Source organism: Carcharodon carcharias, chromosome 3, assembly GCF_017639515.1.
Source record: "Carcharodon carcharias isolate sCarCar2 chromosome 3, sCarCar2.pri, whole genome shotgun sequence".
Lineage (NCBI taxonomy): Eukaryota > Metazoa > Chordata > Chondrichthyes > Lamniformes > Lamnidae > Carcharodon > Carcharodon carcharias.
In genome coordinates this window covers 169,960,200-169,988,035 of record NC_054469.1, presented here as the reverse complement: position 1 = coordinate 169,988,035, position 27,836 = coordinate 169,960,200, and the positions used below count along the sequence as shown (strand labels likewise).

General features: G+C 41.8%; 1 protein-coding gene across 2 annotated transcripts in view; it reads right to left on the bottom strand.

Annotated features, from left to right (window-relative positions):
* The window catches only part of LOC121275952 (lysophosphatidylcholine acyltransferase 1-like), a 209,783-nt gene extending 182,687 nt beyond the window's left edge, over positions 1-27,096 (bottom strand). The window contains exon 1 of one of the 2 annotated variants that reach the window (XM_041183858.1): positions 26,817-27,096. In XM_041183858.1, the coding sequence (XP_041039792.1) occupies positions 26,817-26,954 (138 nt within the window). In that variant the 5' untranslated portion in view covers positions 26,955-27,096. Of the gene's footprint in view, positions 1-26,086; positions 26,183-26,816 lie in introns of those variants that run through there. The other variant, XM_041183859.1, reaches the window with a different exon arrangement.
* Positions 27,097-27,836: the final 740 nt, after the last annotated feature.

The following is a 27,836-nucleotide window of genomic DNA, read 5'->3' as shown; positions in this document are numbered from 1 at the left end:
GAACTGGCTAATTTGCTCTTGCAGAGCCAGCACAAACCACAATGGGCTGAATGCTTCCTTCTGTGCCATGACCATTGTAATATTACAACTTATATCATACAAAAAGTGTTACATCCTTTTCAGACTTATTCTAGAACTGTGATGCATTATCCAAGCAGATCCAATGCATAGAAGTGGAAACAATGGACAGACAAAAGGATCAAAGAGTTTTATTTAGAGTTAAAAATTATTTTAGAGATCATTTGTACAGACTGCAGACTTGTTGTAAGGAGTTTTTCTCCTGATTCAAACACCAAATAGCATGGTGCTGTGCAAGAAATTTACCATAACAGATATAAAACCATTATTTGAATACGAACACAAATGTATAGTTACTGCTTTTGTGACGAATTTTGATACTTTATTCACATAAAAAAAGGTGAAGTGGCACTGCAGAGCGACAAAAGCTATGACTATGAAGGAAGAGGAGCTGCTCCGTTTAAGTAGTTGTACATCATGAAGGAGCAATGAGTTGCACTCTCCAGAAGGTGCCAACCTTTAACAGGGTTGGATGTAAGGGAATGTGATTAGGTTTTACAAAGTCAGCCGTGCAAGACGGATTCCCCAAAATTATTGATTTTTAAAGTCATAGATCATAACAGCACAAAAGGAGGCCAATCCAACCATCCATTCCATGCCAGCTCTCTGCAGAGCAATCCAGTCAGTCTCATTCCCCCATTATAACTCTATAGCATTGCAGGTTCATGCCCTCAAGTGCCCATCCAATTTGCTTTTTAAATCAATTGCTTCTGCTTCCATCACCCTTTTGGACAGAGTTCCAGGTTATCACCTGCTGCATAAAAAAGTTCTTCCTCACATATCATCCACATGTCTTGCCCAAAATTTTAAATGTGTCCACTAGTCCTTGTACCAAGCAGCTTTTGTCTACCACATTTAAATGTGTCAGCCTTCTACACTTCTATTCGATCACCCTTCAATCTCCTTTGCTCCAAGGAGAACAGCCCCAGCTTCGGCAACCAAACTTTGTATCCAAAATGTCCCATACCTGGAACCAGTCTAGTAAATTTCCTCTGCGTCTTTCCTAAAGTGTGGTGACCAGAACTGGATGCAATACTCTCATTGTTGCCTAACCACTGGTTCAGCATAACATCCCTGCTTTTGTACTTAATACATCTATTTATGAGGTCCAAGATCCCAATGCTTTGCTAACTGTTCCCTTAATATATCTTGCCACGAACACCCTGGTTCCTCCATCTCTGCATTGTGGGAAGGCCATCACTATCTCCATTCAACAGACTCCCGAAAATCAACAAATCCACCAACATATCCTGGGGATCTGCGGAGGTGGAATTCAAACCCCAGAAACCAGCAGGAATGTAACCATGGACAGATTCAAACCCCAGGGGGCAGCCAGCAGCTAAAGGAAAGGTTCAAATCTCAGAAAGTCAGCAGTGAGGCAATTCAAACCTGGGGACTAGAGGTGACTGTGGCTGCTGCAAGAGGCACAGATTCTAAATCCTATTTATTGGCAAGAAAAAGAAATCCACTCATATTCCAGTGTTACTATTAGAAACTCAACAGTCGTCATCATATCTGACACAGATGCAAAATGTGCCTTGAATATTTTAAAAGGGTCACTTCAAGCTGTGGCCTGGTTTAAGGGGTAAAATATACCAAGCAAATAGCACTCGGTATATTGAAAGGCAGTCCATAGATCATAATTTGCTAGTGTCTGCTGTTTCACTGTGCCTCTCGTATATTTTACAATGCAAGTTATTTGGAATTTTCATGACGTGTCCGTTTGTACATGTATCTGTCTATTAGCCTCGTGCTACACCAGTGCATTTTAGTAAACTATGAAATGCCAGTAAAAAAAAAAGACCCACAAATAAATATGAGTTTGTCTGTATGTGATGGGGTGAGTGGGCTGGCTATCTACTGAAAGCAAAAATGTTGAATAATGAAATAGGAAGCAGTTCAGCCAATGCAAAGTGATTTGCAGATAGAAGGATAGCCCCACTTCTGTCTATTAAGGTTCTAGACAGGGTCCTCTCCTTGGATTCACCCAGTTCTGTTGAAGGGTCATGAGGACTCGAAACGTCAACTCTTTTCTTCTCCGCCGATGTTGCCAGACCTGCTGAGTTTTCCCAGGTAATTCTGTTTTTGTTTTGGATTTCCAGCATCCGCAGTTTTTTGTTTATATTTTTTCCTCTCCTTTGCTGGGTGGAATCTCCTCCCCTTACCCTCTGTGGTCTTTGTCTCCCTGACAGACTGACTTTTGGGTGCTCTCAAGATGCATGTCAATAAAATGTTTCTTATCACAAGCTAGTATCTGTCAGGTGACCACAGTACTGGTGTTCCCATTGTCCATAAGGATGGTCCCTGATGACATTAGCATTGACACATTGAATATCAGGCATTTGCACCTCCTTGTGATTTGCTTGCTGGGTTTTTTCCTTCACACCCATTTTGTGGAATTTCAATCTGCAGCCACTAAGTCTGGGTGGCCATTGTACATCAGTTTCTGCAGGCATTTAAACAATAGTGGCTGTTAACGCCACAGGACAGACCTGTTGCATTTTATTGCCTTTTCAGGAGTGTTCCAAAAGGTCATTCACATTTTAATGTCTTGTCCAGACAAGCTGGCTACTTGCAGCCTTGCGCAGCTTCATGTATATTTGCAGACAAGATGAGAGATCACCTTCCTCCTCAACTCCATCTTGTTTCAAGGTGAATTGTCCATTTTTCATTCTACTTTTTAGAAAGTAAAATATCCAATTTTCATTGATTCACGGGCATGACAAGGAGACGACTCCAGGGTCTCTCTTAACTGTGAGAGTCTTCTTGAGAAAAGTAGAAATTTCATCAGCAAATATCTGCACTTATTTGAATTTAGTAGCACTTGCTGCACTTGTAAGTAAACATACTTCACAACTTGTGGCAAAATAATGAAAGATGTTTTCCACAGCATTTGCAACTGCAATTCCTAACAAATTTGCATGGGCAATGATTCATATTTCGAGCAAATCAGTGGGAAAGACAAGTCTCAGACTATGAGGTAACAAAAATTCCTTCCAAGCTCGGATTTTACTGTAGCAGGGCATCTAACTGCTGGCATTATTTTGACTTATCCTTTTAGGTTTTTAAACTTTTTGGATTGCAAGCTGCAAAAAATGCAAGCTGATAACAGGGCAGCAAGGGCAGTAAAATTTACATTTACAAATCTACATTTTAAATCTCCTGCAATTAATACCTGAAGGAATGATGCTACACACTTGCAATAGTTAATTTTCAGAGCCAGTAGATGACTGGCTATAATTACTCATCATGTTGTTAAAATGGTACTTACACTTGAAAAGACAAGATCTAACTTTCTACAGCAAGTTTAATTTACATCTACCAAACGAATACAGCAACGTCACACCAGACAGTGCATTTCAATGGTGAGACAGACAGTGAGATGCCATTTTTACGAAGCTAACAACTGTGGGGCACAATTGGGGCAGAAGTGTTTTGGATATCTTGGTTAACCACATATCTGCCCCTTGTCCAGAGTTGTTATACAATTTGCTCAAACAATTATCTTTAAAAATGTGTTTGGCTGAAATTAATGTAAATAAGTTATCAATATGAAATTTGGCTCTTATTACAAAATATTTCCATTAATGATGTATATACATACATGCTCATAAATTAATAAAAAAGATACAGTCCACAGAAAGTAGAAATTGAATGCAAACTTCAAACCTATGGTTATCAATAAATCTTTTCCTGCAAAAAATGGTTTATAAACATAATCATCATTGCATTATATCAGTCAGCGATCTAAACAGACATTTAAGGATTCCTAGACTTATTATGCAAGCATGTCCTGTCCAGTCAGACGGAAATATCTAAAGAAAAACAGTCTGCAGTGTAATAGTATGGTAAACATCAGGCACTAAGGGAAGAAGATACATCATGCATTTGTAGCATGAATATAAGCATTGGAAATTGGGTTTAAGACTAATAAGGTGGTCAGTAAGACAGGTATGAGCATGCAGGTGTTGTAAACTGTTCCTAGATTAAGAGAAATTTAGAATGAGTCAAACTAGAATAAATACCGGAAATAGTAGTAGAAACAACAGAGAGGCTACCAGCTTCACTAAAAACAAATCAAATAGCAAGTTCCAGAGACAATGCACATGCAGTTAAAAGAAGAAATTAGGAATCAGAATGGTTAAAGTACAGGAGGCCATTTGACCCATCATGCCGTAGCAGAGAGCCAGCACAGACAAGGTGCAGGTTGGCTGGAATATCACACAGGTGCAGTCTTGACAAGGAAAAATCATTTACCATCTTAATCCCTCCCTCCCATCTGAAATGGAGGGAGAAAAAATGTGAACCTCTAAACTATGCCACCATCTCCCAATCTTAAACTGATGCGGAATGAAACAAAGAGGCATATATTATCTGACAAGATACTCTTACACATACTAGATGCAGAATCACTTTGTTGAAGTTTCCACAAGCTTTGAAGTGCTCAAATGTTAATGGGCAAAAACACTACTGTAAAGATTCGTGTGTTGCATACAAATCTTCAACTCAAATGACAACAACCAAGCTCATTAGCGCAAAACAAGACCTCAGGCTGGCATGTGAATACAAGGTAAATAAACACTGGTACAAGAGTGCTGAAAAACAGTGAATGTCAACTGCAAGGTTCAACTGTGTGCAGATAATAATATAAATGCTGATAATTGCATTGCCGCTCCTTATCTGCACAGTTGTGATATTACTGCCCAAATGCTGGTCAGAGATTTTGAAACTTTAATCTGCCCAGCTAAGTTCCAGCTTCTCTATTAGACATTTTCTGGCTTTGTTCACCTTTTGTCTCATTTCCTCAGTCACACACCCTTCCATCTCTCCTCCCTCCAACATCATGGCCCTTCAATTCCCATTTAATGTAAATCCCAACCTTCTCTCCTGCACCAGTTCTTGCAAATGAACCCATTTGGATGAACCCACAGCTTCCTTTGGTATTCAGCACTACCCATCACTAGCTAGCCCATATCCCCTCAAACATGGCATTAATCCCAACCCAAATTTCTACTTAGAGTTTAATTTTGCCCCTATCCAATATTCACCCGTTTCAACTAGACTCCTGCTGTCCATGATCTCACTGTGAAACAATATCCTTCCTTTCTCTTAGTGATTATCTAAAGGGGATGCAGGAGCATAGGAACCTGGGATGTATGTACACAAAGCATATAAGGTGGCAGGGCAGGTTGAGAAAACAGTTAATAAAGCATACAGGATATTGGACTTTATAAATAGATATATAGGATCCAAAAGGAAGTTATAAAAAAGTGGTTCGGATTCACCTACAGCATTGTGTCCAGTTTTGGGCACCACTGCTTAGGATGAATATGAAAGCATGAGAGGATGCAGAAAAGAGTCACAAGAATGATTTCAGGGATGAGGAACTACAGTTATGTAGTTATGGAGAATTTGGGGCTGTACTCCTTGGAGGAGAGAAGGTTGGGTGAAGATTTGACAGAGGTATTTAAAATCTTGAGGGGTCTGGACAGAGTCAATAGGGAAAAAAACTGTTTCCATTGGCTTAAGGATAGAGAACAAGAGAACATCAATTTCAGGCAATTGGCAAAGGAAGCAACTGCGACATGAGGAAGAACTTGCCTTATGCAGCGAATGGTTAGGATCTGGAATGCACTGCTTCTGTGTGGTGGAGAGAGAGAGACTCAATCAAGGCTCTCAAAAGAAAACTGGATGAATATCTGAGCAAAGAAATATGCAGGTTATGATGAAAAGGCAGGGGAGAAATTAGATGAGTTGCTCTTGCAGAGAGCCAGCACAGACGCGAAGGGCTGAAAGGCCTCCTCCAACGCTGTAACCATAGGATGATACCACCCTCCCAATACCAGAGAAGTCCTCCCTTAACATTTGCAGAGCAATTCCTCACCCTCAGTAATTTCAATACATACCTAAACTACCCTGAAACACCCTTTACTTCTACATTTCCCTACCTTAATCCAACTTCACTACTCTTACATCTCACTCTGAAGAAAAAAACTCTCTCCCACTCCTTTACAAGTTCAATAAAACTCTCACCTCCCTTTTGTCTCCCTTCAAAAGCCTTACAACCTGACACTTTTGACCTGCAGTTTTGGATACCCTGGCTAACACCAAACCATGCACCCACTTTTCCTCCTATCAGTCTTCTGGCAGTTATTTTCACTTTAATTCCAAGGGTCACAAATTTGAGTACATCTGGTGTCGCCTGACCTAGTCATTCTTCAACCATTTTAACTACTACCATGGCTCACTATCCTTAGCCAAAATTCTATTATTCTAAAATTACTCTGCATAGTGATAATAATCCAGGTGTCTATGACAAATCAGCCCTTTAAACCCTTTTTCACAAACCTCCGCTACCAAGTGTGGACAGTTCATGGATTTATTTGTTACCAAGATTGAGGCTAGCCACATCGCTCCCACTGCCATCTCCCTTGCTCCTAATCAGTACCACATCCCATATTCACCCCATAGCCAATCCCACTATCTTCCCCTCGACCACATCCTGCATCCTCAACAGTTTCTCCAAATTAAATTTTTAATGACAGCCTTGTTTGCTGCTCATGCTCTTCCTAAATCAGCTCCTAAGCAATTACCTTTCCTGGCCCCATGGAGACTTAAAGAAAATAAACCTGACAGGCTACAGGGATAGAGTATTTGACTGCTCTAAAGAGGGCTGGCCTCAGACTTGATGGGTCGAACGGCCTCCTATGCCGTAATAGGTACAACTCATGACATGACCCACAATTTCAACAAACTTCATTGCTGACATTTCCCAAGAGCTGTTATTACAGCTGAACCCATTATAAATGCTTAGCTGAGTTTCAAAAGCTCCACAATGACTTTTCTCAGCAGGGTGGGGATGTGGGTTCACATTTTCACTGTCAGTTTTAAGAGGCTATTAAAGGATTAGCAGTCTTTCGTGTGGTTAGTGAATAGAAGATTTTTTTTTTACAGATTGACCACTTGAAGGGATTTAATATTTTTGAATGGGTTTCATACATTTGATACTCAAAAACTCATTAATCTGAGTGAGAGCTCTCACGAATTGTTAGTAGTTCAATTTTTTTCATCTCCACATGGCTCCTGAGATCTGCCCATACTGGAAGGGGTATGATGTGGTATGGGAGTCGGGGGTGAGAGGTGAGGGCTAGCAGGCCTAACAGCCTTTATACAGCTGTGCCTAGAGATGTCCCAGAAAGCGAAGGCAGGCCTTCTAACCAGTCTGCCCTGGTATTCGCCTGCCTCCATGGCCACACCCAGTGGATCCAACTCCATCTTACCCTGCCTGCCTAGAACAAAAATATGGCCGGCATGGAACCTTTTCAAGGAGACGTGTCAGGAAATTTCCCGACTCAAGCTTCCCACTTCACTAGCAAAAATCCATCCCTTAATGCAAGTGCATTGTTCATGGATACATTGAGGATACACGACTGCCCACATATAACATACTTAACAAAACTTCCTTGCACTGTGATCCCTTTGCATCCAACTTAAAAAATGTAGCCTGGACACCCACTAACACCAAATCCTTGCAAGAATGGAACTCCTTTTACTTACTTGACAAACTTTCTGCAATTAATATTTGTGTAAACTGCAGATAACTGGAGGCAAATTCCACATTTTCCTGGTTATTCACACTAATGAGCCAATGGTCTCTTGCAGCTCAAAATCTAGACATTTAGGCTGTGCTGTTATCCCTGAAGTGTGAATTTATACAATAAAACAGATGAGAAAATTTGAAAAGTAAACTTTGCTGGAAACTTAAGAAAGCAGGGATAAGCATAGTGAATAAGGAAATATACCTTATAAAGTGGGAGGAGAGATTTTCCTGCACAGTTTGTCGCAGTCACACAACTTTTACCAGAGCAGGTGGATATGAACCTAAGCAATGCACAGAATTTTCCATCAAACTTTAGTAAAGATTTCAATAAAAAGTAGTGAGGAGAAGAGCTTTTACTCAACTTCAATAAAAAGATAAACCAACAAACTGCATTTATATACCACCTTAAACAATGAAAGACTTCCAGAGCTGCTTTGTGGAAACGTACTCAGACAAAATGGATGACAGGCCAAACAAGGTATTTGGAGGGATAACCAGAAACGTGGTCAAAGAGGTGGGCTTTAAGGAGGGACTAAAGTGTGGAGGGAATTGGTGGGGTGAAGAAATTTAGGGAGAAAATTCCAGAGAATTGGGCCTAGATAGCTGAAGGTATGGCTGGGAATGCTGTGACAAAGGTGTCAACCAATGCAAGCTGCAGCAATATGGTTGACTCTTACATGCCCTCTGAAATGGCCTAGCAAGCCACTCAGTTGTAACAAACCACTATAAAGACACAAAAAAAGGAATGAAACCGGACAGACCACCCAGCATCGACCTAGGCACCGGAAACGACAATGGCAATCGCAGCCCTGTCGACCCTGCAAAGCCCTCCTTACTAACATCTGGGGGCTTGTGCCAAAATTTGGAGAGCTGTCTCACACACTAGTCAAACAACAGCCTGACATAGTCATCCTCACGGAATCATACCTTACAGGTAATGTCCCAGAATCCTCCATCACCATCCCTGAGAATGTCCTGTCCCACTGACAGGACAGATCCAGCAGAAGTAGCGGCATACTGGTAAACAGTCGGAGGGGGGGGATGGGTGTTGCCCTGAGAGTCTTCATGGCATCAGGTCAAACATGGGCATGGAAACCTCCTGCTGATTATCACATACCACACTCCCTCAAAAATGAATCAGTGTTCCTCCATGTTGAACATCACTTGGTGGAAGTACTGAGGGTGGCAAGGGCACAGAATGTTCTTTGGGTGGGGGACTTCAATGTCCATCACCAAGAGTGGCTCGGTAGCACCACTACTGACCAAGCTGGCTGAGTCCTAAATGACATAGCTGCTAGACTGGATCTGCAGCAAGTGGTGAGGGAACCAACAAGAGGGAAAAACATACTTGACCTCATCCTCATTAACCTGCCTGCCGCAGGTGCATCTGTCCATGACGGTGTCGGTAGGACTGACCACCGCACAGTCCTACTGGAGGCAAAGTCCCACCTTCACATTGAGGATACCCTCCATCGTGTTGTGTGGCATTACCATCGTGCTAAATGAGATAGATTTCAAACAGATCTAGCAACTCAAGACTGGGTATCCATGAGGCGCTGTGGGCCATCAGCAGCAGCAGAATTATACTCAAACACAATCTGTAACCTCATGGCATATTCCCCATTCTACCATTACCATCAAGTCAGGGGATCAACTCTGGTTCAATGAAGAGTGCAGGAGGGCATGCCAGGAGCAGCACCAGGCATACCTAAAAATGACATACCAACCTGTTGAAGCTGTAACACAGGACTACTTGTGTGGCAAACAGCATATGCAGCTAGTGATAAGACAGAGCTAAGCAATCCCACAACCAACGGTTCAGATCTAAGCTCTGCAGTCCTGCCACATCCAGTCAGGAATGGTGGTGCACAGTTAAACAACTCACTGGAGGTGGTGGCTCCACAAATATCCCCATCCTCAATGATGGAGGAGCCCAGCACATCAGTGTTAAAGATAAGGCTGCAGCAATCACAACAATCTTCAGCCAGAAGTGCCGAGTGGATGATGCACCTTAGCCTCCTCCGGAGGACATCAGAGGTGCCTGTCTTCAGCCAATTCGATTCACTTGTGATATCAAGAAACGGCTGAAGGCACCGGATATTGCAAAGGCTATGGGCCCTGACAACATTCCAGCAATAGTAATTGTGCTCCAGAACGTGCCAAGCCCCCAGTCAAGCTGTCCCAGTACAGCTACAACACTGGCTATGTGGAAAATTGAGCAGATATGTCCTGTACACATAAAGTAGGACAAATCCAACCTGGCCAATTACCGCCCCATCAGTCTACTCTCTATCATCAGTAAAGTAATGGAAGCGATCATCAACAGAGCGATCAAACAGCACATGCTTAGCAATAACTGCTCACTGACGCCCAGTTTGGGTTTCACCAGGGCCACCCAGCTCCTGACCTCATTACAGCCTTGGCTCAAACATGGATAAAAGAACTGAACTCCTGAGGAGGTGAGATTAACTGCCCTTGACATTAAGGCAGCATTTGACCGAGTGTGGCATCAAGGAGCCCTAGCAAAACTGGAGTCAATGAGAATCAGGGGGAAAACTCTCTGCTGGTTGGAGTCATACCTTGTGCAAAGGAAGATGATTGTGGTTGTCGGAGGTCAGTCTTCTCAGCTCCAGGACATCACTGCACGAGTTCCTCAGGGTAGTGTCCTAGGCCCAAAACCATCTTCAGCTGCTTCATCAATGACCTTCCTTCCATCATAAGGTCAGAAGTGGGGATGTTCGCTGATGATTGCACAATGTTCAGCACCATTCGCGACTCCTCAGCAGTCTATGTCCAAATGCAGCAAGACCTGGACAATATCCAGGCTTGGGCTGACAAGTGGCAAGTAACATTCACACCACACAAGTGTCAAGCAATGACCATCTCCAACAAGAGAGAATCCAACCATCACCCTTTGATGTTCAATGGCATTACCATCACTGAAGCCCCCAGTAGCAACATGCTAGGGGTTACAATTGCCCAGAAAGTGAACTGGACTAGCCATATAAATACTGTGGCTACAAGAGCAGGTCAGAAGCTAGGAATCATGCGACGAGTAACTCGCCTCCTGACTCCCCAAAGCCTGTCAACCATCTACAAGGCACAAGTCAGGAGTGTGATGGAATACTCCCCACTTGCCTGGATGAATGCAGCTCCCTCAACATTCAAGAAGCTTGACACTGTCCAGGACAAAGCAGCCCACTTGCTTGGCACCCCATCCACAAACATTTATCCCGCCACCACCGATGCACAGTCGCAGCAGTGTGTAGCATCTACAAGATGCACGGCAGGAATTCACCAAGGTTCCTTAGACAGCACTTTCCAATCCAACGAACACTACCACCTAGAAGGACAAGGGCAGCAGATACATGGGAACACCACTACCTGGAAGATCCCCTCCAAGTCACTCACCATCCTGACGTGGAAATATATCCCCCTTCCTTCACTGTCGCTAGGTCAAAATCCTGGAACTCCCTCCCTACAGGACTGTGTGTGTACCTACACCACATAGACTGCAGCGGTTCAAGAAGGCAGCACATCACCACCTTCTCAAGGGCAACTAGGGATGGGCAATAAATGCTGGCCCAGCAAGTGAAGCCCACATCCCGTGAATATGACAAAAAAGTCAAAGGAAGGGAGAGTTCTTCCGCGAGCTGTTGAAGGCAGGGGGGAGAAAGAGTTTGTGGCAATTATAGAAATAGGAAAGGGGAGGCCCTGAAGGGATTTAAATACAAGGATGATTACACTAAAGTGGAGCCGTTAGGGAATTGGAAGTCAAAATAAATTAGCAAGGACAGTGGAGACAGGGTGAGGACTGGGGTAGGATGTGAGAAGAAAAGCTTTCAACAAAATCCATGGGGCACAGTTTTCATTGTAACAAATTCCATAACAAAAAGTTGATTTGCCATGAATTTTGTATAAAAATATTGAAACAGATTTTAGAAACAACTTTCAGTGTTAAAATCTTAACTTTGATAAAAATCACTTTTTTTGCAGATAGTTACAGAAAGCTCAGTTTGTAATGAAGGCTGCTGGGGGAGATAAAAACAAAAAAACTGCGGATGCTGGAAATCCAAAACAAAAACAGAATTACCTGGAAAAACTCAGCAGGTCTGGCAGCATCGGCGGAGAAGAAAAGAGTTGACGTTTCGAGTCCTCATGACCCTTCGACAGAACTTGAGTGGTCTGTTCTGTCGAAGGGTCATGAGGACTCGAAACGTCAACTCTTTTCTTCTCCGCCGATGCTGCCAGACCTGCTGAGTTTTTCCAGGTAATTCTGTTTTTGTTTTGCTGCTGGGGGAGACTCTGGTGATGGTGGTGGGGTGGGGGGGGGGGGGGGTGCGGCTAAACTGGAATCAACACATTCCAATAAGCATGATTTCAGTCATCACCATGTGTCAGCATATTACAACGCGTGACAAAGACCATAACATGATTCAACATTGGAAGTTAACAAAGTGAGAAATAGGCAGTGGACTGAGCTGTAGGGAATTTAATAATAGATATGTATAAATACTGCTCAAATAAACTATTTACTCTGAATGTCTGCTATAACAGATGATTTAAATCAACTTATTCATTAGATGCAGAAATGTGGGGTCTGATCATTAGATGCAAGTCCAGGATCCATCCAATAATTCAAAACTACGTAACTACATTTTCTGAATTTCCACTCAGTACATACCTGACCTCATTACATCCTTGGTCCAAACATGGGCTAAAGAGCGGAATTCAAGAAGCGAGTGACTGCTCTTGACATCAAGGCAACATTTTCCCAAGTGTGTGGCATCAAGGAGCCCTAGCAAAATTGAAGTCAATGGGAATCGGGGAGGGGATATCTTTCCGCTGCTTGGAGTTATACCAGCACAAAGGAAGACAGTTGTGGAGGTCAATCATCTTAATCCGAGGACACTGTTGCAGTACTTCCTCAGGTTAGTATCTAAGACCTAATCATCTTCAACTGCTTCCTTAATGACCTTCCCTCCATCTTAAGGTCAGAAATGGGGATGTTCACGACAATTGCAATGTTCAGTCCTATTTGTAACTCTGCAGATAATGAAATGAATCAGTCCATGCCCATATGCAGCAAGATCTGGACAACATTCAGGCTTGGGCTGATGATGGCAAGTTAACATTTGCACCACCCTGCCTTCTCTTTGAGGATACAGCAAGCAGAGTTGATAAAAGGGAACTGGTAGATATGGTGTGTTTGGATTTCCAGAAGGCATTTGATGAGGTTCCACATAAAAGGTTACTGCACAAGACAGGAGCTCACAGTATTGGGGGTAATGTATTAGCACGGATTGAGGGTTAACACACAGAAGACAGAGTTTGGATTAATGGGTCTTTTTCAGGTTGCAAAGACATAACTAGTGGAGTGTCATAAGGATCAGTTCTCAATTATTTACTATCTATAATGATTTGGAGGAGGGGGCAGCATGTAAATGTATCCAAATTTGCTGACAATACAAAATAAGTGGGAGGGTATGTTGTGATGAGGACATAAGGAATCTGCAAGGGGATATAGATAGGTTGACTGATTGGGAAAAAAACTTGCCAGATGGAGTTTAATGTAGGAAAGTGAAAGATCATGCACTCTGGTCGGCAGAATCTAAAGGCAGATTATTATTTAAATGGAGACAGACCCCAAAAAAGTGCAGCACAGAGGAATCTGGGGGTTCTTATGCATGAAACACAAAAAGCTGGCATACAGGTGCAGCAAGTAATTAAGGCGGCAAATGGAATTTTGGCCTGTATTGCTAGGGGGTTGGAGTTTAAAAATAGGGAAGTTTTGTTACAACTGCACAGGGTGTTAGTGATGCCGCACCTGGAATACTCTGTACAGTTTTGGTCTGTGTATTTAAGAAAGGATATACTGGCATTGGAAGTAGTTCAAGAGAGATTCACTAGGCTGATTCCTGGGATGAAAGGGTTGATTTATCAAGAATGGCTAAACAGGTTAGGCCTTTATTCATTTGGAAGAATTGGAAGAAGTTTGGAAGAATGAGGGGCAATCTTATTGAAGCGTACAAGATTCTGAGGGGGCTTGACAGGGTAGATGTTGAGAAGATGTTTCCACCAGGGGGAAATCTCAAACTAGGGGAGATAGTTACAGAATATGGGGACACTCATTTAAAACTGAGACGCGAAGGAATTTCTTCTCTCAGAGGGTACTGAATGTCTGGAATTCTCTATCCCAGAGAGTTGTGGTGGCTAGATCACAAAGTATTTAAAGAGGAGGTAGATATATTTTTGAAATATCAGTGTTGAGGGCTATGAGGAACTGGCATGAAAGAGGAGTTGAGGCCTGGGGCAGGTCAGCCATGATCTTATCGAATGGCAGGGCAGGCTCGAGGGGCTGAATGGCCTATTCTTGCTCCTATTTCTTATGTCATGTTCTCCAATAACAGTGAATATAACTAATTATCACCCCATGATATTCAATGGCTTTAACACCTCTGAATTCCCCCATCAAGGTCTGGGAGGTTACTTAATTGGACTAGCCACATAAATACATGACTAGAAGAGCAGGTCAGAGGCTGGGAATTCTGTGGCGCGTAACTCATTTCCTGACTCCCCAAAGCCTGTCCACCATCAACAAGGCACAAGCCATGAGTGTGATGGAATACTCTCCACTTGCCTAGATGAGTGCAGGTCCAGCAGCACCCAAGAAGCTTGACATCATCCAAGACAAAGCAGCCCGCTTGATCGGCACCTTAAACATTCACTCCCTCCACCACCTCACAGTGGCAGCAATGTGTACCATACACAAAATGTACAGCAGCAACAAATCAATCCTCCTTTAAGAGCACATTCACCTAGAAGGACAAGTGCAGCAGACAATGGTAACACCAGCAACTGCAGGATACCCCCACCCCGACCAAGCCCCACGCCATCCTGATTTTACCGCTCCTTCACCATCACTGGGTCAAAATCCTGGAATTCCCTTAACAGCACTGTGGGTGCACCAACACCACATGGAGCTACTATGTTCAATAAGGGGCAATTCATCTTCTCAAGGGGCAACTAGGAATGTGCAGCAAATGCTGGCCTTGCCAGTGAAGAGCACATCCCATAAAAGAATTAAAAAAATTCAACATTTCACAGCAGACTGTCCCAGAACTATAGTTGTACCGTACAAATATGGTATAGCTGTGTATAACACCATAAAATTGCATTATTGTTGGGTGAGTTAAGAGCTCAATCCAGGCAAAGCAAATTGCAGGTCAGCTCTCTTGGTGAGGGAGCAATTTGCTATTATTTATTTATGGATTCATGATGTTTAGCTAGCCTCACAAAACAAGGTCTTCAACATCAGTCACTACAGTAAGTACCAAAGAATGCAATACCTTTTTTCTTCCTGTGGCTCAAAAGCAGCAAGGTCAAAAATGATCCTAATGTCAAACAAAAGATGAAAAGAAAAAAAAAGATGGTTGGATAAGATGCTAAACCCAGAAATGTGACTGGGTCAAAGGCGAAAACATGAAAATGGGTGAGTCCTGCAAGGGAGTGAAATGACCAAGTGGGATGGGGTGGGTGGGGAATGATGGGTGTCGAGGGGCCCCCACCTCCATAGTGTGGTGACATTAAATATGTGCTTTCAAATTACACTTCCTGGTGCACTATTTCAGCAGCATTTGAAGAAATAACCTCTTCCCAAACCCCTTCCTCATTCATGCCCTCTCTCCCCACTCAGCCTCCCACTCATGCTCTTCCCTCCCTCCCTTATTTACCCACTCATGTCCTTCCCTCCCCCCTCATCCACCCCCATCATTCAGCCCTTCCTCTGTTCCCACCTAGATACACTCACTCATAACACCTTCTCCTCCTTCTGTACCCCCTGCTCCAGCCTCATTATTGACAGAGACTCCCCCTCTTCTTTCATTTTCAGATTCTTCACCTCAGTCTTCCAAAGATATCAGGATTGATGATGAAGCAGTTGAAAGTCTCCTGCATGGCAGCCTCAGGGCCAGCTAGAATAACTGCTCCAGGCCCTCCAATCAGAGGTTCCCTTCTTTCCTGCTCCTCCAATCAAATATTTTGCTTCTGTAGAAGCAGCAAGAGCACGCGAAGGGAATCTGCAATTGGAGGAGCTGGAACAGCCAGCATGGGAGAGACAGAATCTATGATTGCAGAAGTTCTATCTCCTCTGCGCTGGCTTCTCTTCCAATCACAGCTCTGCAGTCAGTTCCTGCTCTCACTGACAGCAGAATTGTGAATTTTATTTAAGCTCATACCAGCAATGAAAGTCAGAACATATATTTTAAATGGCGGATTTCTGATATGCCAAATGATTGAAATTTCTCATTGCTAGTGTATTAATCAAAATTGGGGAAGGTGGAACGGCGATAGCTAAAAAGCCATTCAAAAGAACCCCTAAGTAGCAAAAATAATAATTGGAGAAATCACATCCCTATAATCCAAAATTGGCTAGCAATACAGCCTGATTTATTTCAGCCTTTGTCAATACTGTAGCTCAGGGGTGGGGAAGCTATGGCCTGTAGGCCAGATCTGGCCCATTGCTCAATTTCATCCAACTTCCAGCAAAATTTCTAAAAATATAGACTTGCGCCTTCCAAATGGCATTTGTCATCATCGTTACAAATTTGCTCTGGATAAAAGCGTCAGCTAAATTACTATTATAATATTTAACAATATAATATTCAAATTCAGCCATTACATTAAAATAGCAGGCATGTGGAACATTTCTGTATTCTAAAAAAATCTAAATTAAGTTGATTTTTCTGTGTGTAGCCCGCGACTGATTTTGTCTATGTGCGAATGGCTCATGATAAGAAAAAGTGTTCCCCACCCAGGCTTTGGCTGGACATCAAATTCTCAATATCACTTGACAAATAAAAATTTGCACATGTATAAGCTCATTAAATCAGAAGTCAAAGGTGCTTCACAAATAGATGCAATGGAAACAGATGCAAAGTCAGTAGGGATGTAATTAAGTATCAATTTTTTTTTCAGTATCAATTCCCTTGCTCCATTTCTTTCCCTTACTTTTGATCTGTGTTTTGGAGATGTACAGATAAAAATATTTTAAGCAAAGGTGTGGATATTTGATCAAATGCATCACCTATGGATTAATTCATGAGCTGAACAACTCCGCAATTGATGATTCACAACACCACAAAGGGTATTTTACCTGATGAAACAAGATCTATCACACAAAATTTTAACTATTACTCAGAACAGTCAATTCAAACTCATCCATATCAAAAGGATGAGCAGAAGATTTATTAGCTAAGTTGATACAGTGTTTGTACGGCAAAACAGGTGCACATTGCATTTCTATGAGCATTTTCGGGTGTCGGTGCTCATATACTTGGTACATCTCTTTCTTAAGATGTTGATCAACAGTTCTATGGGCAGAAGTTGAACCTGGGAATTAATATGACTGTGGCCTTAGCTCAGAACATGAAGTTCGTTCTCTTACACTGTCTGGCCAAATCACTGCAGCTATGCTCATATATTAAAGTTTTATGGATTCCAGAGAAGAACTAAGACTGTTGAAAAACACTTACAGTAGTCAGAAAACACAATTAATGTACCCGTGACAGAACGTTTTCATTTACTCAATTTCTGCTTCAATTCACTTCTTAAAGTAAGCTAAGTCAGTGTACTAAATTCAAGTGCTATTTACACAAAAATGTGAATTATCCAACAATTTGAACAAAACTATATAAGCAGTCAGAACTTAATGGAAAAAAACCCAAGTTATCAGGTAATTTTAACGAGGTGACTTCAAATTAAGGGTAGAGTAGCACTTGTTTGTGTAATCTATATAGCTGTGACGATGGTTTCTTCACACTGAATTAGAGAAAATAGTAGTATATGCGGTATTGCATCTGCTTTATTGCATATTTATTGCTTGGCTTTAGAACATAAGGCGTTGGATGTTCATCTTTGATGTGGGAATCGAGTGTCTAAAATTTTCCTGACTTCGCAACCCTGCCTCCAGCAGTGCCATCCCAAGGAGGCAAGGGCCACTGCCTCCCAAAATGGCAATGGAGGCTGGAGGATGACAGGGCCTTCAGATTACAAAGCCCACCTCCGTTTACTGGAACAGCAGCACAGTTGTATTCATGGTTCTTAGGCTCTCTAGCCCTCACTTCTCAACCCCCTCATCCAATATGTACACAACCAATGAGCCATATTATAAAGACTGTCAAGTCTTTGAAATGCTCATGAAATTAAAAGAAAGTCAGCCATTAAAAATTCCTTTCAAAAACATTGGTCCTCTTACATTCTCATAAAACTGCCATATTCTCAAAACTGTCATTCATACACAAACAACGAAAAAACCTTTAATCCTAACGCCTCTTAATCTTGTCTAAACAGTTATTGAAAACCCACTTCAAAGAAAGATAAACTTATTACAAACTTATAAAACTGTAAATCAAACAAAGGTGGTAGCCCCTTTCAAGGCGAGTAAACAGCCGGCCCACAGGGCCAAGTCCTTTTGTCGTTCTTGGAAGTATGCCAAGTATTCGTAATGAGGCCATATGGCAATGATATCAACAGAAGCAGGCTGAGCAGATTGCCTGACATAGGTCATTTACAGCTTATTGGATAGTGAAACAGGAGATTTATTATTAAATGAACTTGAGATCTCAATGTCATAATGAAGCCACTTAACCAAACTAAAATTTGAACCTGAATTGTTACAATATAACTGCTCTTGCAAAAGTAGTAACTGCTAACAAATGCCATTTCCAAACTCTGAGGCTATAGTGCATAGTAGCACTTCAGCCAATCTAGAAGTGCTCAGTTCAATGTCAAAACAACCCATTTTTGCAGTTTCAAATGGATACAAACTCTTTGCACAAACCCACTCTCAGATTTTGTACCACATCACTATTATTATTCAGACTGGATGAGAAACAGAGACACACTAAAATAGTAAAAGGTGACCAAAATTATTTCTACACATTGTCAGTCCCTTTCAATTATCCTTTTTATCAATTTTACACCAACACAAAAACAAAGGCAATGTCATGACTTTTTAAAAAGAATCAAACAAAACATATCAAACTGGTATTGCTTGAATAATGAAAGATGACATAGACAGTAGAATATTGATTGCAGTACAAGAACTATAGTTACAAATCACAAGGTAATTAAGAAAGAAAGCCAAACAGCCTATGTCTATCCCAAAAGACCCTCAAGTCCTATAGTTCCATTTCCTACTCTCAATTTAATTCAAAATTATTGCATTTATTATCCTTTCCATGCCATTAATTCTATATATAAGCTCTCACACACCACCAAGGTTGAAAAACCCAAGTTGCGCCAATCTTTTTGTAATCCAAACTTTTGACACTGAGGATGAAACTCATGGCTCGTCTCTGCAGTGTTTTTGATTTTGTAAAATGTCCCCTTTGGCTTGGTAACCGTAACTGGGCACAGGACTCAAAGTTTGATCTGTCCAGTGCACCATACAGTTTGATCACAACTTCCTCTGAATTTATTCTACTGTTTTGACTATATAGATCATTAATCTATTAATTTTGTTGATTGTACTCTGCATTGGATGGTCACACAGTGTCAAGTCTACTGAGACTCAAGTATCTTTCAACTTCATCCATAGCTGTTTCATCACCTAGCCTGTCCACTTTTCCATCTTATATTCAGTACTTGGCTGTATTAAATTTCATCTACCATTCACTTGCTGCAAATGGATGCTTAAGTCTGCAAATACAACTTTGACGCAGGCTATCCAGAGAACTTACTACTCAAAAGATTTTGGAGCTTTTGAAAATGTTTATCAGCCTACCATGTTTATGATACCTAAATACACATACAGCAAAAGGCTACTGGCAAATTATTACAAGAAAAGAGATCACACTATAAACCTTCAAGAATCTCAATGGCATAACTGTTTACTATATATCAAACACTATAACACTCAGTTATTTTAGGCGACTATCTTGAGCATTTTGAAAACCTAAGCAGATCTTACAATCCCAAAGGTAAGTTACTTGAGTCTTTTCTGAGCTTTCTTATCTTTGATCAGCCTATTTTGTTAACTTTGAGCCACATACGATAGTGGTAACTCAATTTTATTTTCTGTATTCAATTGTTTTTTTTTTAAAACGTATTTTAATAATAGAGAACATTATTTCTGCAATTAACAATATTTGGAGACAGAAGACATCGGGGCTGTCTGCACTACAAGAAGCTGCAATATTATACAGAACTTAATAATAGAGGGGCATTTTTATATCCTAATGGATAACATCATACCAAGGTTTCTCAATACCACAGGGTAGTCATTCAGACATGAGTACAGAGCAGATATTACATTTAATAGATAACTGACTGAACAGGAGGGTAATTACTAATGTGAATGAGTCTGACTGGGGCCTGGTTACCAGTAGTTTCCCAAGGCTCTGATGGGATTAAGAATGTTCATTTTCATTAACAACATAGGACGGTTAAAATGGAGCCATTCTTAAATTCTATAGTGTTTAGTAATTCATGTCAAGTCAATATTGACATAAATTAGATAGAAGCGCTAGTATGTGGCAGGTGTCATTAAATGAGAACAAATATAGTTCCACCGCTGCTAAAATTTGAGGTTATTTTCTGTAGTTGCAAGCTCTGCTCCTTCAGCTGCTTTTAGTGAAAGTATGTTATTTGTATAAGCAATACTATAGTACCATACACTTGGATAAATAACGGATCATGCATGAGGCTTGGGTGGTGTGGGTGGCGGTGGGGGAGCAATAGCTGATAAGTAAAATAAAGTTAACATAAGTGAAGTAAAGTTAAGGCATGACAAGGCAGCTTGATTGTGTGGAATGCATATCCTGTAGTATGTGTGAAGTCATGGATGCTACCAGTGACATGTGCAGCAAGTGTCACCAGTTGCAGAAACTTTGGAGCTCGAGCAGTAGCTGGGGTCACTGTGGCGCATCTGCAAGGCTGAGAGCTACATGGATAGCATGCTTAGAGAGGTTGTCATGCAGCAGGCTAGGAGCATGGAGGCAGAAAGGGAGTGGGTGACCACCAGCCAGTCCAAGAGAATCAGACAGATACTGCAGGAGTCCCACGATGTCCCACTTGCTAATCGGTTTTCTGTTTTGGATATGGATAAGGACGTTGGTTCCTCGGAGCGGAGTCAGACCCAGGTTTGTGGCACCAGAGATAGCTCAGACGTACAGGAGGGGAAGAGCAGCAGTGATAGTGGATTTGTTAGTTAGAGAAACAGGCAGGAATATCTGCTGCTGTAGATGTGACTCCAGGATGGTATACTGCCTCCCTGGTGCCAGGGTCAAGGATGTCACAGAGCAGCTACAGGACATTCTTCTGGGGGAGGATGAACAGCCAGAGGTCATGGTCAATGTTCGCAATGATGACTTGGGTAGGGAGGAGGGTGAGGTTCTGTAAGCAGATTTAAGGGAGTTAGGAATGAGATTGAAAAGCAGGACCTCTAAAGCAGTAATCTCAGGATTACTTTCAGTCCCACATGCTAGTGAGCATAGAAATAGGAGAATTGAGCGATTGAACATGTGGCTGGAAAACTGGCGTAGGAGGGATGGCATCAGATTTCTGAGGCATTAGGACCGGCTCTGGGGCAGGTGGGGCCTGCATAAGATGGACAGACTGCACCTTAGCAGGACCAGGACTAAGATTCATTAGTGCTGTTGGGGAAGGTTTAAGCTAGATTGGCAGAGGGGTAGGAACCTGAGAGGGAGCTCAGATTCGACGGAAGCAAAACTGGTAAACAGATGTAGAAAAGTAGAAAGCAAAAATAGACAGACAAAGCACAAGCAAGCATCCAATAGGAACATAACAGAGCATCATGTTTAAGAAAAAACAGAATTAAATGCACTCTATCTGAATGCATGTAGCATTCACAAAGGGGTTGAATATTTGAATGCACAAATTGAGGTAAAGAGGTATGATTTAATTGTCATTATGGATATGAGGCTACAGGGTGAGCAAGACTGGGAACTGAATATCCAACGATATTCGGCATTTAGGAGGGATAGGCAAAAAGGAAAAGGTGGCGGCGTAGCACTCTTAATAGTACTTAATTGAGAGGATCTTAAATCAAAGAGTCAAGATGTAGAATCAGTTTGGGTGGAACTAAGAAACAGCAAGGGGCAGCAAACATTGGCGAGGATTGTTTACAGGTCACCAAACTGTAGTGCTAGTGTTGGGCATGGTATAAATTAGGAAATTAGAAATTCATGTATTGTGGGTAATACAGTAATAATGGGCAACTTCAATTTACACAGACTGGGCTAATCAATCCATCATACTCTGGAGGAATTATTCCTGGAGTGTGCATGAGATGGATTTCTGGAGCAAAACGTTGAGGAGACAACTAAGGATCGGGCTATTTTGGATTTAGTGTTGTGTAATGAGAAAGGGCTCATTAATAACCTTGCTGTAAAGGAGTTTTGGAAAATACTGATAACACGATAGAACTTCACATTAAGTTTGAATGCAATATAGTTCATTCTGAAACTGGGATCTTAAGCCTGAAGAAAGGAAATTAAGAAGGTATAAGGGATAAGTTGGCTATGGTGGATTGGGAAAATATACTAAAAGATTTGATGGTAGACAGGCAATCACTAGTGCTTAAATAAGTACTACACTATCCAAAACAGATATACATTCCTCAAAGACAAACATACAAAGGGAAAGACAAATCAACCGTGGTTAACAAAAGAAATTAAAGATTGCATTAGATCAGAGGAAGTGGCTTATAAGGATGCCAGAAAAAGTGGTAAGCCTGAGAATTGGGGACAATTTAGAACCAAACAAAGGAGGTCCAAGAAACTGATTAAGAAAGGGAAAAGGGAATATGAATGCAAACTAGCGAGGAACATGTTAAAGCTTTTTTAGGTATGTGAAAAGGAAGATTAGCTAGGACAAGTGTGGGGCCATTAGTGGTGAGGACAGGAGAATTTATAATGAAGAACAGATAAATGGTAGAGAAACTGAACAGTTATTTGGCGTCTGTCTTCACAGATGACGATACAGAAAATCTCCCAAAAATGTTAAACGACCAAGGGACTTGTGAAACCGAGGAACTAAAAGAAATTAGTGTTCGTAAAGAGGTAGTACTTGAAAATGTAACTGGATTGAAGGTTGATAATCCCCTGTACCAGATGATCTTCTTCCCAGGGTTGAAGGAGGCAGCTAGTGGGTGCATTGGTGGCTATCTTTCAAAATTCTATAGACTCTGGAAAGGTTCCTGTGGACTGAAAAGTAGCAAGTGTAACTCCAATATTTTAGAAAGGGGGAAGAGAGAGAATGGAGAACTACCGAAGTTTGACGTCAGTTGGGAAAATGTTATGATCTATTATTAAGGATGTGATAACTGGACATTTAGAAAAACATGATAAAATTGGGCAAAGTCAATCAACATAGAATTACAAAAGGAAAATCATGTTTGACAAACTTGTTGGAATTTTTTTGAGGACGTTACTTGGAGCATTGATAAAGGAGAACCAGTGGATAAGGTGTATTTCGATTTTCAGAAGGCTGCTGATAAGGTCCTGCACACAGGTTAGTGAATAAAATTAGAGCATATGAGATTGGGGAAAATATACGAGTATGAGTTGAGAATTGGTTAACAGACAGAAAGCAGAGAGTAGGAATAAACGGATCATTCCCAGGATGGCAGGCTGTTACTAGTGGGGTACCGTAAGGATCTGTGCTAGGTCCACAGCTATTCACAATCTATATCAATGATTTGGATATGGGGACCAACTGTAATATTTCCAAATTTTCTGATGACACCAAACTGGGTGGGAACGCAAGTTGTGAGGGGAATGCAAGAAGGCTTCAAGAAGACTTGGACAGGCTAAGTGAATGTACAAGCACATGGCAGATGGAATATAATGTGAATAAGTGTGAAGTTACTCACTCAGGTAGAAAAAACAGAAAGGCAGAATGTTTCTTAAATGGTGAGAGGTTGGAAAGTGCAGGTATCCAAAGGGACCCAGATGCCCTTGTTCGTAAGTCATTAAAAGCTAGCATGCAGGTGCAGCAAGCAATTAGGAAGGGAAATGGTATGTTGGCCTTTTATAACAAGGGGATTTGATAACAGGAGTAAAGATGTCTTGCTGCAGTTGTATAGACCCTTGGTGAGACCTCAACCTGTATGCAGTTTTGGTCCCCTTATCTAAGGAGGGATTACTAACCATAGAGGGAGTGCAACAGAGATTAATCCCTGGGATGGCAGGATTGTTTTGTGAGGAGAGATTGGGGAGACTGGGTCTGTATTCCCTAGAGTTTTGAAGTGTGAGGAGTGACCTAGTTGAAACTTACAAAATTATTACAGAATGTAACAGGGTGGATATACATAAAATGTTTCCCTTGGCTGGTGAGCCTAAAACCAGGGGACATAATCTTGGGTTAAGGGGTAGACCATTTAAGACTAAGATGAGGAGGAATTTCTTCACTCAGCGGGTGGCCTTTAGAATTCTCTACCCCAGAGTGCTGTGGAATCTCAATCACTGAGCATGTTCAAGACATAAATCGATAGATTTCTGGAGACTAATGACATCAAGGGATGTGGAGATAGTGTGGAAAAGTGGTGTTGAGGTAGATGATCAGCTTGATCTAATGGAATGGCAGAGCAGGCTCGAAGGGCTGAATGGCCTACTCCTTTTCCTATATACATTGCTTTGGTATGTGGGCATTTGAAGCATAGTGCCCAGTTTTGGACCCTGCACAAGTATTAAACTTCTGGAGAAGATGGGTATGAGGGCGACCAGAAGGATAAAAAAATCTTACAGCTCAATTGTAAGGGTAAGCAACAAGAGGTAGGGATATTTACTTTGGAGAAAAATGGGCTTACAACAGATATAAATGAGGCTAAGCGAGGAAATGGATACAGTCTGGTTAGAAAGGTATTTAAAATGGGCATGCATAGTATTGGAAAATACACAGGAATGGTTTCCTTTGGGAGTCACCGCCTTCTACAAACTATCAAGACATGTGGTGACCAAGAGTTACTAGTCTTTACAATGGAACTGCTAAATTCTTGAGAAGTTGGCATTTCCAGTTATACTGGTAAAGTTTCTAGCTAGCTGTGACTAGGGCAAGTCACTGCCAATAGGGATCTCTGAAGATATTTTACTTTCTTGGGAGTCAGATAGAAATTTCTCACGTTTTTCCTGAAACTGCCAACCAATATTTTACCCTCTCCCAAGAGATAACATGGTCAGAGAGAGTGTGAACCGTGTAGATTAAAATTATCACTTAAAAACAGTAATACCTTCAAGCACTAATAGTTCTGATGAAGAGTCATCCACCTGAAACTAATAGTTTTTTTCTCCACAGATGCTGCCAGACCTAACTATTTGCAGCATTTTCTGTTTTTAATTACACAGTTAACTGTTGACTGAATGATTAGGTTTGATGCAAATGATTTTTTTCCACCTTTAATTTACAGATGTAAAAGCCAGCAGCCTGATAAAAGCCAGGAGTTATATTCATGTCAGACGGTTGGTGCTTTTTCTGTCGAAAACTAACTATACATGAAACAGTAATTATACTTCTGCAATCATACATTTCTTTATCTACTGAGGGGGGAGGGGGAGGAGAAGTGTTTTGCAGCATGCAGAAAGTGTAGAGGCATCTGTTTTCTCTTCCCTGACAGGACACTCAGTTGCTTCATAGTGCTCTATTTAGTTGGCTACTTAACAATTGGCTTAACTTGAACAATGAGGATAGGTAGTTATGAATGCAATGAAAAATGGGATTCAATTTTGCAATAATCAAAGGGAAGTTTGAGGGAAATGTTGTAAACAAGAGGTTGCCCAAACAATTTGGTTTGTAAAACTGGTGGCAAACAATATGCTTGTTATATAAAGCAGAATAAAATATTTCAGATATACACTTGTACAATTCTCTGATAAAGGGTCATCGACCTGAAAAATTAACTGTCTCTCTCTCCACAGATGCTGCCAGACCTATATATACCCAAGATTTTGTTTTTATTTCAGATTCCCAACATCTGCAGTACTTTATATACTTATACAATGTCACATCATATTTTCCCTAATACATGGTGCAAGTATCAGTGAGCCACAAATGTGCTGAAGCACCAGCTGCAACTCCCTAGAACCTATGGTATCAACACACACACATAGAACCAGCAGGAGCATATTTGCAGTCAAATTACATCCCATGAGAGTATTACCATTGTTAAATAATGTTTCTCCTATAACTCTTATAAACCATGTGCCTCACAAACACCTTTTAACTGATCACTCGTGTAAAGGCTGATTAAAGATGCTGTGCATTACCAGCTTACCTTTCACGAACATAAGGTAACATACGGGAGACTACGAAATTTAATCCACGGATACACTATTGATTTTATTCCCCAGATGAGTATCATAAAAATATCACAAATGATAATTATCTCACCTCGTCGAGTGCCTCAACCCCAAAAGGTAAATATTGCACTCGGTTACAGTATCAGTTAGAAGCCCTCCGTGAATACTCGAGTAAAAATGTCATGCCTTCAAAATTAGTGGAGCACATTCGCAATGGCGTCGCTATGATCTGGTGCTACAAGTAACAGGAAGCTAAACATTGTGCGCATTGGTTTCCCAGAGGAATGCTATTCACAGCTGGGAGCTTCCTTAAGGAAAGAAGCAGTAAGCCTTAAGTACTACAACACATAACGGATGGACCGCAGCTGTTTTTACATTTCTACTCAGACTTTACAAGTCCGTGGCGTTTACAGTGTAATAATAGCACTGCTAATCTGTTACACGACCACCTTACCATAGCTTTGGGCAGACTGAAAAACTGAATTGCAACCTACGCCAGAAATCTCTCCCCATGTCTCAATATCTAGCGAAAAACAGGGAGATCTAAATCACAATAAAACTAACATTTGAATAAAAATAAACTCTACAATTGAGCCACTGCGTTTACAGCAACCATGGAACTGCGAGGTTGAATTAACACTGGTTACAAGAGGAGGAGATTGTTTCCCATCACTTGTGGATCTCTCTCATCAGTTCTAGCGCTGTCACTGTCAGGGCCTAAAGGGGAGCAACATGAGAGCGACAGGGCGGGCTCTGCAGCACAGTAGGTGCCGAACCCCAAGGCTCCGGATCGGCTCCAGCTTCATGGCCCCTCTCCTTACCTGCACTTTCTGCAGCGCCGAGAAGCGGATGTCATGTACAAAGGGATTCCTGACCGGCGGCAGCCGAGCCTGCTCCTCCTCATCACCCCCAGCGCCGCTTCCTCTCGCTAAGCGGTGTCCTCTCTTCGACATCCTCATGTTTGGTGGACAGTCGCCCCGCCACGCCACTCGGGATGAATGGATGGCTGACTGGGTTGGAGAGGGCACCGTGCCCGATTTCGCTCGCTCCGCTCTCAGCCGTGTCGCAGTTACCGTCTCCCTCCCACCGCTTCGTCGCGCACGCGCCCCACAGGCGGGCGAGGTCTCCGCCGGCGTGCGCACACACTCCCGTCAGAGCAGGAGCACGCGCTACATCACACCCACTGCAACTTAATCAGCTCCAAGTGGTTATGGTACTGGGTTTGTAACCCTGAGATCAAGAGTTCAAATCTCACAATGGCAAACTAGGAGGATACTAATAGAGCTTCTAACAAAGGATACATGAAGTGAAAGAGTAAGTGTGAAACATAGGGAAAAAATTACACGCCATTGGGAGATCCCCTCCACCCCTGTTAAGCCTCATTAGTCAGCTCTGCTAGTGTAATTAAAATTTGGCTAACCTATACATTTATCTTTACTTTTCTACCTTTTTTCAGGCTTCAGTAGCTGGTGAGTCTTTCTTTGTCTCCAAGTTAGGAGATTGTTACTTTCTGTTACTTTTGCAGTGTAAATTAATGTGTTAATAATTGCCTTATGTAACAGAGATGGCAATGTTGGAGGTGTACCATGACTGCAGCATGTCAGAATCTGTGGAATGCACTACAATCCCATCCAATCATATCTGCAGCAAATGTGTGCAGCTTGTGTGACTTCAGCTCAGGTTACTGAGCTGGAGTCTGAGCTGCAGACATTGGGACATCAGGCAGAGGAAGAGTTATCTGGGCACTTTGTTTCAGGAGGCAGTCGTATCCTTGAGGTTAGGCAGAACTTTAGAGTTGGTTAATGTACAGGGACAGGAATGTGTGACTGCCAGTCAGGCAG